Source organism: Tenrec ecaudatus, chromosome 14 (assembly GCF_050624435.1).
Source record: "Tenrec ecaudatus isolate mTenEca1 chromosome 14, mTenEca1.hap1, whole genome shotgun sequence".
NCBI classification, from domain to species: Eukaryota; Metazoa; Chordata; class Mammalia; order Afrosoricida; family Tenrecidae; genus Tenrec; species Tenrec ecaudatus.
The window spans coordinates 55,739,342-55,752,233 of NC_134543.1; the positions used below are offsets into that span (position 1 = coordinate 55,739,342).

Here is a 12,892-nt window from a genome sequence, read left to right on the forward strand (position 1 = left end):
TGAGCCTTGAAATAATGGAAGTATTGACATATTTTGTATAAGGGTAGAAGTAAAATAAAAAAAACTACCAACTTTGTCCATTCAACTCTCTAAATTCAGCTTTTCAATTAGAATTAAAATTTTTATTAACTTGAAAAAAATAAAATTCTTTTGAAAGAGTTTATGTTAGAGTAGCGCCAAGAAAATCTCGAAAGAAAAGATTAAAAGAAGGAATCAAGTAGTAAAGCATTTAATGTTAGAATTGGGAAAATAATATGGTGCTAGAACACAAATAGAAAAGAAACAAAATTCAGATTGAATATTCAAGATCATTTTAAGGTGTAAAATACTAAAAAATTAATGGCTAATCATATGAAAATAATTTCCAAAGTGATTCCCAGAGTGGGACTGCTCTTTTGGGTTTCTGTAATCTGTACAGAAGCAGATAAAGCCTCCTTTTTAATACTCAGTAAATTTTAGATGAGTGAAAGAACCATAAAGAAATGGAAAGATAAAGGCAAATAAGAAAGTAAATATTAGTGCTAAACTAAAACTCAATGTCCTTTGGTCGATCTGACACTTAGCAATCCTTTAGGACAGGATAGAACTTACCCAGTGGGTTTCCGAGACTGTGTTTCTCTACCAGAAGAGAAAGGGTAATCTTTCTCCTGGAGAACTGCTGGTGGTTTTGGACTGATGACCTTGTGGGTAGCAGCCCAATACATAAACCATTACACCACCAGGGGTCCTTATATTTATAAAGAACCAAAAGAATTAAACCCATTGAGTTGAGGTGCCCTGGTGGTATAGTGGTTATGCGTTGGGCGGTGATCCGCATGGTTGGCAGTTCAAAACCACTAGCAGTTCCTCAGGAGAAAGGGCTTTTTACTCCAGTAAACAGTGACAGTCTAAGAAACCCACAGGGGGTTGTTATAAATCAGCATTAACTCAAATTTTTTAATGAGTTTGATTTGGTCATTGAGTTGATGCTAACTCACAGAAACTGTAAGAGTAGGACTGCCCTATGGGTTTCTGTAATCTGTACAGAAGCAGAGGATACAGCCTCATCTTTTTCCCACTGAGTGGCTAATGGCTTTAAACCAGGGTTCTTTTTGCTGGGGTTTGTTTTTTAATCCGTAAAATTAGTATATACCTAAAACCCATTGCCACATAGATGATTTTGACTCACTAATCCTATATGTGATTTCCAAGACTTGCATCTTCATAGGAGCAGACCACCTCATCTTTCTCCTGTGGAGCAGCTGATGGGTTTAAACCACTGATCTTTGGTTTGCAGCCCAATCCCTAGCCCACAGCACCACCAGGGTTCCTTAAATTAGCAGGTACATGCTAATCTCATTTCAAAGCGACATTATAGGGCCTCTGTGAGCTATAAATATTTATGGGAGCAGGAAGGCCTCATCTTTCTCCGGAGGAGCAGCTGATGAGTACAAACTGCTGACTTGGGTTGGCAGCCCGATTATGCCACCAGGTCAGAATCTACTTGATAGCAGTGAGTTTTGTTTTGTTTTTGAGACATGTTAATCATTTAGTAAATGTGTGCACACCATGGGATTCCTAGTAATGAATCTACCCTTTTGGTAGGGTACATTCCAATTATAGGAATTCATAGAAGTGGAATTATATCTATGTTATGACATGGTTCTCTAGAGAAACAAAACCAGGACACTTACACACACACACACACACACACAAATATAACAGCTAATTAGTTCACACAGCAGTATGGAGGACTCAGTTCAACTCACTTTCATGGAACAGTTAATGTACTGGAAGTCCGTCAACTCAGGAGGGCTGCTGGGTCCATGATCAAGGAAGCAGACAGCTGAGTCTTCCTGAGGGCAATGCAGGCAAGTCCAGCCACAGGCAGCAAACAGCAGGGCAGGCCACCAAGAGTCAGCAGCTCAGGAGCTTAACGAAGCAGGCCCAGATGGCATATTGAACTCAAGCAATGCAAGATGACAGGATCTGCCAACCTTAAGCTCAAGTGATATATACACCAGCAGCATGGCATAGGTCTCAAATAGCAACACAATGCACAGGTTGACTGTCCCACAGGTAGTGTAGCTCACAAGTTGAGGCAGAGAACTAGCTAAAGTAGCTGCATGCTGGTCAGATGACCAGAGAGCAAGAGGAGAGAGGGGCAGGCCCTGCCGAGCCATTTATCTCTTTGCCCTCCAATCAAACTGTGACCCTGTTAATCCCACGTTTCTGTTGGCCAGGTTGGCACAGTAAACCTACCTATCACGATACTCTACCGAAAAAGTCATGGCTATACATAAAGGATGTTTATCAAATTGACCAAAATAACATCAAACATTAAAATAATTTAAATTGGTCAAATAATATTTTTATATAGTCCATGTTCCCAAATAAATCTTGATTAAATTTTTACTTGAAGGACTTTAGATTATCTTGTGGAGAATTGTCATCTTTGCCACTTAAAAGAGTTCCTATCTCTGAATACGCACTTGCCTCAGGTAGGTATGTAGGTCTTACTCCATGGAAGTCTTTCAAGGCTTATCCAACCTTCCAGAAACTCAAGCTCCCTGCTATCAAGTCAATTTCAGCTCACAGCAAGTCTGTAACAAAGAGTAGAACTGTCCCTTTGCGTTTCTGAGGCTATCTCTATGGGAGTAGAAAGCCTCATTTTTTTCTCTCCTGGAGCCGATGGTGGTTTTAAACTGCTGACCTTGCAGTTCTAAAAGACCAAAACATAACCCACCACACCACCAGGGCTCCTAGATGTATTATCTAGTGATTTTTTTCTTTCCTACTATCCCCATACCATCAAAGAATGTTTCCTTCTGTGTACAAACCTTTTCTTGACATGTAATGATCCCATGCAGTATTTGTTCTTTTGTTACCGATTTCCCTAGTATAATGCCCTCCACGTTCATCCATGTTGTGAGATGCTTCATGGGTTCATTTTTCTTTTTTACAGCGTAGTTATTCCATTGTGTATGAACCAGACTTTACGCATTATCTGTTGGACACTTAAGACTGTTTCCATCTTTTTGCTATTGTGAACAATGCTGTGAAGAACATAGGGATGCATTTTTAAACTATTGTTATTTAATATTATTTGCTTTATGTGAGATTAATTTCCTATTAATGGTTTGTACATAAAGTATTCCATGATATTGATTACATTTCCTAGAGTGTGTCAAGCATTCTTCCTGTTTGTGCCCTGGGCTGTTCCATTTTGTCTTAATTTTCTAGCCCTTCCTGCTTTCTCATTTTTGGGTTTGGATAAATGTCTTTTTGAATCTCATATAATTGTTTTAAGGAACACAATCTTAAACGTGGCTGAAAAGTGGAATGGCTTCAGTTCTAAGTCAGAAAGGTGTGTTAGAACCGTCTTTCCCATTAAACCAGTACATCTGGCGTTCTTTTTTTTTTTTAATGTATTTTGTGTTTCCCACCTTTTCCTCCTACTCTGCCCAGGACCCTTTGCTAGGATTCCAGACTTTTGGGCAGTGGTGGTGGCACACCATCTTGTTCTGGGCCCAGAGTTCACGTGGTCCATTAGTCTGTTGAGTCTTTGGTTTTCTTCATTCCCCTTGCCTCAGACTTGTAGAAACCAATAATTAGATATTAGCTGGACATTTACTTACTTTTAAAACCCCAGACACAATACACTAAAGGTGCATAACATTTATCTTTATGAATTATGTTGTGTCAGTTGGCAGAGATGCCCCCCAAGTCTTTGCCTTCAAGCCAAGTTACTTCAGCCTGAGGTGTTTTGCTGTCTTTACAAAGTTTCCATAGCTGTGGTCCCGTGTGCTCTGTTCCATATATTAATGTACATTCAGCCCCTACAATTACATTAAAATATCCACACCCAAACTTGTATTTGCCAGTGAAAGTGCTCCCTTGAATCCTCAAACACTTCTTTAGCATACTTATCTACCAATATTATGTTTATAAATTTACTGTTTGCTCGTCTTACTACTGCAGGATTATTCATGTGCCAGTAATTACCATAATTGACATTTATTCTTGTATTCCTTTTCTTGGTCATGCTGTACTAACTTCACCTACATTGTCTATGACTTTTTGTTGTTATTAACCATTATAAAAATGTATGAGAAAAGTGGAGCAGAGGCCACACCTGACCCCCTTTGGCTACTTGAGCGAGGAGAATCCATCTCCACACTAACCCAGTGTTAGCTGCCACAAAGCAGAGATCAGACATGCCTCCACAATTCTTTATTCTGACACCAACTTTTCTACTTTCCTGCTGGGCTCAATAGTTTGTTGTGACAGCTACACAGAATTCACAACACTCAAGATTATTGAGGTTTATTAGGGAAGTTAACAGGTCAACAAGTCAGAATCATAAAAACATCTTTGGTTCACAGCATCACTCTCCTCAGTCTCTCTGGTCTCTGCTGTTTCATGAACTCCTTGCCTTGGCCTCTGCTCTTGATGTGGTCAGCTGTCTTCACTACGTAATGCAAGAATTTCAAAGATCTTCAGCTGGTGCCTCCTCTTCCTTGATGGTCCCAGGAATTTTCCAAGATGGCTTTCTCTTTCATAGAGGAGTGTGGTTTTTGTCTTTCAGCCAATCACACCCCAAGGAGACAAAGGTCGATGACCTGGGTCATACATACCCTGTACTAATGTGGAGACTCAAAATAAAACCCACTTTAATCCTGTCCACTAGTAAACTCCCTCCAAAATGAGATTATAACCACAGGCATAGAGGTTAGAATTTACAATATATTAAGATATTATGGGTACTAAGAAATTTCATTTTACCATGTGTCTTCTATTTAGTAATTTTCTTCCACTTATATTTAACCCTCTTTTCATCTCTTGATAACCAGCAAAGGTTTTTGTTTTTTTCCTCCTATGTATAAACATTTTGGTTTTTTTTTAATACTGGTTTCCTATAATAAGATGCACACCCCCTCCATTAAGTATTTCACTTAATACAGTGCCCTCCAGGATTATCCTTGTTCTGAGATGTGTCAAAGATTCCTTAATGTTGTGAGTTTGCCCTTTGTTAGACGGCACCACTTTCCTTAAGTACTTAGAAGTTCTTGGGTATTTAGGTTATTGCCCTTTTGATGTAAATAATATCGTAAACATGGGTGTGTTGTTTTTTTAATTAGAAGAATTTGTTGATTTTATAACCTAAGGCTGATTTACCAAATTTTTTTTTGGGGTGGTGGTGTGTGTGTTCCTTGTTACAGAAATCTTCAATTTTAGAAATATATTAATCTGAGTCCCATTCTAAGACTAGTCAAGAGCAATATTTATAATATATATATCTTTGGATATGCAGCCTAGGCATCTAGTTGTAGAACAAAAGTACTGAGGGAAACTTAGCTGTAGCCTGAGTGCAGAATCACTGGTATAATGAATAAAATTCAGACTATTAACTGACTTTGCTGTCCCTTTTTAAAAAATTTAAATTATGAGGGCTCGTACAATTCTTTTCTCAATCCATACATACATCCATTGTGTCGAACACATTTGTTGCCATCATCATTGCTGCCTTATTTCTTGTGCCTTCAGTATTTCCTGACTCCACAGGAGGACTTAACTCTATTCTTCACTTTTATTTTTTTAAATCCTTTTATTGGGGCTCATGCAACTCTTATCACAATCCACACATACATCAATTGTGTAAAGCACACTTATACATTCGCTGCCCTCATCATTTTCAAAACTCGCTTTCCTCTTGGGCTCCTGGAATCAGCTCCATATTTTCCTTCCCCCCTCCCTCATGAACCCTTGATAATTTATAAATTATTATTTTATGTTATCTTACACTGCCCGGCATCTCCCTTCACCCACTTTTCTCTTGTCCATCCCCCAGGGAGGAGGTTATATGTAGATCCTTGTGATCAGTTCCCCCTTTCTAGCCCCCCTTCCCTCCCGGTATCGCCACTCTCACTACTGGTCCTGAGGGGTTCACCTTGTTATTTAGATTTCTTGCAGCTTTTGTCCCAAGATAGTAAATTTTTACATCCAAAGAAGTTTTGTTCACACAAAAAAATGTTATTTCTTCCCACAGTTTTTGCTCAAGCTGAGTGCTCTTTTCTCTAATTTTTGTGCCTAACAATGTTTTTACATCTCGTATGGAATATAAACTAAACTGCATTAATTTATCTTTATTCCTTTGTCTCTTTCACCCAAATGGGTAATCCTTGAGTGTGAATATTAGTTTATTCATCTTTGTAGCCTCCATATTGTTTATTATAATGGTTCCTTGCTCAGTAAGCATGTTTGGCAGAAAATCAAAACACTTTCTTTACATAAAGGATCCCTGATGCACTGGGGTTGCTTGTTGGGCTGCTAACTTCAAGGTTAGCAGTTAAAAACTCCCAGCCACTCCATGGGAAAAAGACTAGGCTTTCTACTCCAGGAAAACCTAAGTCTGAGAAACTCACAGGGGAGTTCTGCCCTGTCTTAGACTCACTGAGTCAGCATCGACTTGATGGCAGTTTTCCCTTTCCTTCTTTACATACAAGGGCACTTAAATGTAACGTTAGTGGACATTTTTCATTATATTTTAATTTCATTATCTACAAGCTTTTGGAAGGTTCCACATGTTTATATAGTTTACTGTCATTTTTTTTTCTTTTGAAGAGTAAAATGAAAAAAATGAAGGAAAAATATAAAGACCAGGATGAGGAAGAACGTGAGCTTATCATGAAATTGCTGGGGGTAAGAAATACCTGAAAACATTTTCTTCAACTTTTTAATGGACACATTGCCCGGCCTATGTTAGGTATTCAAGAAATACCTGTTCAATATAAATTTTCTCTATATGAATTAAGTCTGCAGGTTCAAATAAAGAAGAAAAGGGGAAGAAAGGAAAAAAAGGGAAAACAAAAGATGAACCTGTAAAGAAGCAGCCCCAGAAACCTAGAAGTGGGCCCAAAGTTCCTGACATTAAGAAAGAAACTCCCGCCCTAGAGGTTCTAACTCCGGAGTTGAAAGACCAGTCTGCAGAGGATCCACATGATGACAAGGTAGACAGCCTGTGACTTAATCAGGGTTATTCATCTCCCCGTTTCCCAGGACCTACAGTGCTAAAACACACAAGAGGGAGGAGTTGGTAACACTCTTCTTGATGGAAAGCTATCGTAAAAAATACAGCCTAACAAAATTAGTGTCTACACATTAAAATGCTAGTGTTGGCAGTTAATTGATGAGTTTTAGGAAAAAAGTTTTAATGGAGAAGCATTTTTAGTTTCTAGTGGGAAATGGATTCAGTTGATAAGTAATTAGGAATGGCTTGAAAATTCATGAAACATACATTTTTACTTTTCTATAGAAATACAGAGCAGTTCCATTATCTTTTATCTTTACACAAACTTTTTGAAGTTCCCTTTGATGTATTTTATTGGTATTGTTGTAAGAGATCCCTAGTGGCATAGTGGGTTACGCATTGGGCTGCTAACCACAGGTCAGCAGTTCAAAACCACCAGCTGATGAAAATGTGTGACTCATGGAAACCCACCCACGAGCACAGTTCTGTCCTGCAGTCACAATGAGTCGGAACCGACTCAGTGGCAATCACTTTGGGTTTTTTTCTTTGTATACAAAGAACACAATATTGATAGTAACTGTAGAATTAAATGCCAGGGACATGGTTGCAAACCTTTAGTAAGTTAGTTTTTTAACATTTCTAAGGTGTTTTATGAACAGTTTGGTAAAAGCAAAGCCCTACTGTGATTCTTAGACAATTTACTTTTTTTTTTTCCTGAGCAAAGGATTTATTTTATATGTTTGCTTACAAATTACAGGCTGAATAAAAAACTTCATGAGACAGCCCTTTTTTTGTTTATAGTAATGAAGGCTAGAGTTTGGACTGCGAAGATAATACAGTATTTTATATTTGTATTTTTTTCATGCTGAACAGTTACTAGGTAACATTCAAACCATGTTTGTTTTTAATTTTACTTTATTTTCATAATCTTTAAATGATTTAAATATTCATGAGGTATTACTAGTAAAGAATACTTTTTAAAAAACAATTCAATGGTTTTATATACAGGTCATTCCTGACTTACCAGACCTGGGGCTTTATTCTAACCATTCAATCATAAGGCAATTTGATGTAGTCAAATTCTTTTTACGCTTTATAATTTTTGGCTTTTATAATTGGTATCCTAATAAATTCAATGTTTGTCCTTTTAAAATTTTACTCATAGAACCATACATCATTTGTGTCAAGCACATTTAGTTCCATTTAAAATTTTTGCAAAGCACTTTCTACTTTAGCCCTTGGTATCAGCTCCTTTTTTCCCCTCCATCCCTCGTGAACCCTTGATAAATTATATTGTTTTCATATCTTATACCATCCAGTTTCCCTTCACCCATGTTTCTTTCGTTCATCACCCTGTGTGTGTATGGGGGGGGGGGGTGTGCGCGAGTTTAATGTGTTACTAATCATTGCATTTGGTACCCCCTTCTCCCCCTACCTTCCCCCTACCCTCAAGGTACCACTACTGCAACTATTGGTCCTGAGGGGTTTATCTGTCCTGGATTCGATGTGTTGAGAGCTCTTATGTGTGCCAGTGTACATGCTCTGGTCTAGCTGGATTTGTAAGGTAGAAATGGGGTCATGACAGTAGGAAATTGGAAGCATTAAAGAACTAGAGGAATGTGCTATACTGCACCCTGGCTGGCTCACCCCTTCCCGTGACCCTGCTGTGAGGGGAGGTCCAATTGTATACAGATAGGTTTTGGGTCTCCATCCAGGCCCACCTCATTTTTATCACTATCATTGTTTTTAATCTTCTGATACCTGATCTTATCAATACCTCATGATTGCACAGGCTGGTGTGTGTCTTCCATGTTGACTTTGTTTTTTCCCAGCTAGAGGGCCACTTGTTTATCTTTTAATAGCCAGATACCATCAGCTTTATCACATTTGCTTATGTACCCATTTTTTCATTAGCGATCATGTTGGAAAAAGTGAGCATCATAGAATACCAGATTATGAGAACAAAGTGTTCTTGCATTGAGGGAATACCTGAGTAGAGGTCCAATGACCGTCTGCTGCCGTAATACTTAATGTATAAATATATGTACATAGACCTATATATTTACATATGTACATGCCTGTTATGCCTCTATAAATGTCGTCAGCCTAATTTTTCCTCTACTTCCTTTGGCTCTCAGTAATTCCTCTTGGCTACAATACACATGATTAAATACCACCAGGCTAAGTAGCATTTCAAGAGTAGCTTATCTTTAGGTAGATTTTTCTTGGCTAAGTAAATAAAATTAAGCTTTTTGTTATTTGTTTATGAAAAATTATCCTAAAGCTGTTGACAGAATTTTTAATTAAATTTTATTGGGGGCTCTTACAGCTCTTAAATCCATAAATCAATTGTATCAAACACATTTGTACATATGTTGCCATCATCAGTTTCAAAACATTTTCTGCTTGAGCCCTTAGAATCAGCTCCTCTTTTTTTCTCCTCCTTCCCACCCACCCTTGTGGACCTGATACATTATTTTTGTATTTTCCACAGTCCGCTGTCTCCACCCACATTTCTATTGTTCCTCACCCTGGGGTGAGGGATATGTCGATCATTGTAGTCAGTTCCTGGTTTCTCACCACCTTCCCTCTACCCTCATGGTGTGATACATGCTCCAGTCTAGCCAGATTTTTAAGGTAGAACTTGGTGTCATGACAGTGCGCAGGACGGACATTACAGAACTAGAGGAATGGTGTGTATTCTGTCACTGCACCCTGTCTGACTCATTCTTGGGGGAACTTTTCTTTTTAAATCATGTACTTTACAGAATTTTCCATATTTTTGTCCCTAGCAGATATAGTAAGTTTAGTCATTTTAAATGCTCCCTATAATGTTGTTTTAACATGTGTCCATGAAAGTGTTTTGTTTTTTTAAATTTCAGAAACTATTTCTCTTGAATGATACTGCTTTCTGAAAAATTAAACTAATCTACTTCAAGGTCTTGGGACACTGGTAAAAACCACCTTAGGACCCTGACATGTGGGTTAGGGTGTGACTCTTGTTTCTCAAGACTTGTTTCTCCTCGTATAAACTGACTTTGTTTTTATGTGTTTGGAGCAGGAAGAGCAAGATCTGGATCCACAGGGCAATGAGGTATGATTTTGTTTGTGTTTCTACTGTGACACTCTCATGCATCTAGTTCCCAAAACATTTGGCAGAAAACCTTTAATTAAAACTTAAAAGGTGGAAAGGGGAGGCTAAGTTTGAAGGGCTTGCAGTCTAAAGTGACTAAGAATGCAAATTATGTAAGGCATTTTGAAGTTTCTTGCACTTAGTAAACATATAAAGTCCTAAGTATAAATTTATTCTTATGTTAGACAAAACCACTGGAAACTCCTTAAGTACCTTTAGGATTTTTACCAAAGAGCAGGCTAGAGAGGAGTTGAACCTTTCATCACTGTTGACAGCTTTGGAATGGCTAATTCTTTGCTGTGGGCTATCCCATGCATTGTCGGGTTTTATTAATATCCCTGGCCTCCCCTAGTGACGACAAAAGCTCTTTCCAGACTTTGCCGAGTGTCTTAGAAGGGAAGCGGAGGTAAAGCACTTGGTGGAGGACCATTGGTCTCGCTCATACAGAAGTGCCATTTTCTGTAGTCTGTATGATATCCATCTAACTTTCCCCCCTTCTCTTCATCTTCATAAATTTTATATATTTGCTATTTTGAAAATTGTTCTCGAGATGATGCAAAAATGATAAAATAGTAAAAAGCGTATCGCAACATCTTTGGTATTAAACTCATTATTAGAGTTATAAAGCTGTTCAAAGTTATCCTTTTAGGATTGGTTTATAATTGTTTTTATTTTCCACTTTTAGGAAAATCTGTTTGATTCTTTGACAGGGCAGCCACATCTTGAAGATATTCTACTGTTTGCCATTCCAATATGTGCCCCTTACACCACCATGGCCAACTATAAGTGAGTCACCGTTAGTTTATTCAAAACAACTGACAATGATGAATTTTGTTTCTAATCTTGTAGTAATATATGTGATTCCTTTTTAAAGATATAAAGTGAAGCTTACTCCTGGAGTTCAGAAAAAGGGAAAAGGTATTTTTCACTTTTTATATTACAAAGTTAAACAGTTCTGTGGATGAGCAGAAACAAGATTTTCTATTTTCTATTTACACAGCTGCAAAAACAGCCTTGAATAGTTTCATGCATTCCAAAGAAGCAACAGCCAGGGAAAAAGACTTATTCCGCAGCGTGAAGGTAAGGCTTTGTTCCAAAACATAGATTACAGACTCAACTGCGATTGAGTTGGTCTCACTCAAAGTGACCCGATAGAGAACAGAGTAGAACTGTCCATCTGGGTTTCCAGGCTAGAAATCTTTACACGAACAGAAAGCCTCACCTTCGTTCCCACTGAATAGCTAGTAGGCTCAAACCACTGGCCTCCGTGGTTAGCGGCTCAAATGTGTAGCCCACTATACTACCAGGGCTGCTTCTGTGGTTGGTAGGACGACAAAAATGTTAGAAATCTCTAATTTGGTTAAAACTGCTCTAATTAGAAACAGTAAAATACAGTATAAATTTTAGCTGAAAATTTTTGGAAGTGCCTTTCTTTTGGCAGAATGGATGTTAATAGTTACAAAATAGCCATATTGAATGTGACGCTACGTAACAATTTTCTTTTTTTAGGACACAGATTTATCAAGAAACATCCCTGGCAAAGTGAAAGTGTCTGCGCCCAATCTTCTGAATGTAAAAAAGAAATAGCTGAAATGAAATACTAAAATATGAGAAGAGCCAATTTTGTAGCCTTTGGGAAATTGAAAACATCATGTAACAAGACTTCTGAATTTCAATAATGAACTAAAGATTGCCTTGCCTTGTTTGCAAAAGGACTTCCTCGTTTTCTTCTCCGTTTTATATAGAGGAAACAGTATATGGTAGGATTTCCTAAAACATTGGTGGAGACTTAAATATTACGATTGTATACAGCTGTAGTTATCCCCTACATTTACTTCAAAAATTGAGAAGCTAATATGTATTCATTTTTTGTTGTAAAAGAACTGAATAGTGAAGTGGCTGAGTCGCTTAGAATATTTATTTGATATTCTGTATATAAATTCTAATGTATACATATATATCTATATATGACTGAGAGGCTAATCAAAAACTGTGTTTTATTTTGCTGGGAGAGTGGGAGGCAGCTGAACAGTTAGGATTCTGTCTTAGAAATGCTGAGTACTAAAGGAATAGGTGGGAATCTACCTTCACCTATCTTTTCTTGGAGGGAAAACAAAATATAAGACTAATACTACTCACTTGTGACTCTGGCTTTAGAAATAACACCTTAAAGGAATTTGTATTGATCGTTTTGATATTTTCTTCCCTATAATTGTTTTGTATGCCATTTTACATCTCAAGTTACCTTAACCTAGAATTATGTAAAAACACTTCCAGCTAAAGACTCCTGACCCAGATTTCTACTCTCTCCTAAGTGAACTACCTCAATGGAGAACAAGTCTCATTATTTCCATTCTTTGGTGAGCTACAAAACTTTTTAATTGATTCCACAACAGCTGATGGGCTTCATATATATCCTAATTGATCACTCCATATATATTTTTCCATTTGAACTCATGTAAAAAAATACTATGTTATATTTGGAATGACAGACTAGATCAGGGGGTCCTCAAAACTTTTTAAACAAGGGCCAGACTATAGTTTGAACAAATTCCTTTGCACACAGCTTATTTTGAAGTAAAAAAAAACAAATGGAGCAAAAACACTCGGCAGGCAGTAATTTGAATATGCCTTGTCTTAACATTAAAAAATATATATGTATTACCTTTACTACTTTGATAAAGCTAAGAATATGCTGTATAATGTGTCTACAGGTATATATGGCCTGAAATTACAAAAAGAAAAAAAAC

At 37.5% G+C, this 12,892-nt stretch overlaps 1 protein-coding gene across 2 annotated transcripts in view; it reads left to right on the plus strand.

Annotated features, from left to right (window-relative positions):
- NEMF (nuclear export mediator factor) overlaps positions 1-12,280 on the plus strand; it is a 65,998-nt gene extending 53,718 nt beyond the window's left edge. For both annotated transcript variants that reach the window (XM_075531170.1, XM_075531171.1), the window contains 7 exons: positions 6,604-6,681; positions 6,795-6,989; positions 10,071-10,103; positions 10,828-10,928; positions 11,017-11,060; positions 11,143-11,222; positions 11,652-12,280. In XM_075531170.1, coding sequence (XP_075387285.1) covers positions 6,604-6,681; positions 6,795-6,989; positions 10,071-10,103; positions 10,828-10,928; positions 11,017-11,060; positions 11,143-11,222; positions 11,652-11,729 — 609 coding nt within the window. In that variant the 3' untranslated portion in view covers positions 11,730-12,280. The remainder of the gene's footprint in view (positions 1-6,603; positions 6,682-6,794; positions 6,990-10,070; positions 10,104-10,827; positions 10,929-11,016; positions 11,061-11,142; positions 11,223-11,651) is intronic.
- The last annotated feature ends 612 nt before the right edge of the window (positions 12,281-12,892 follow it).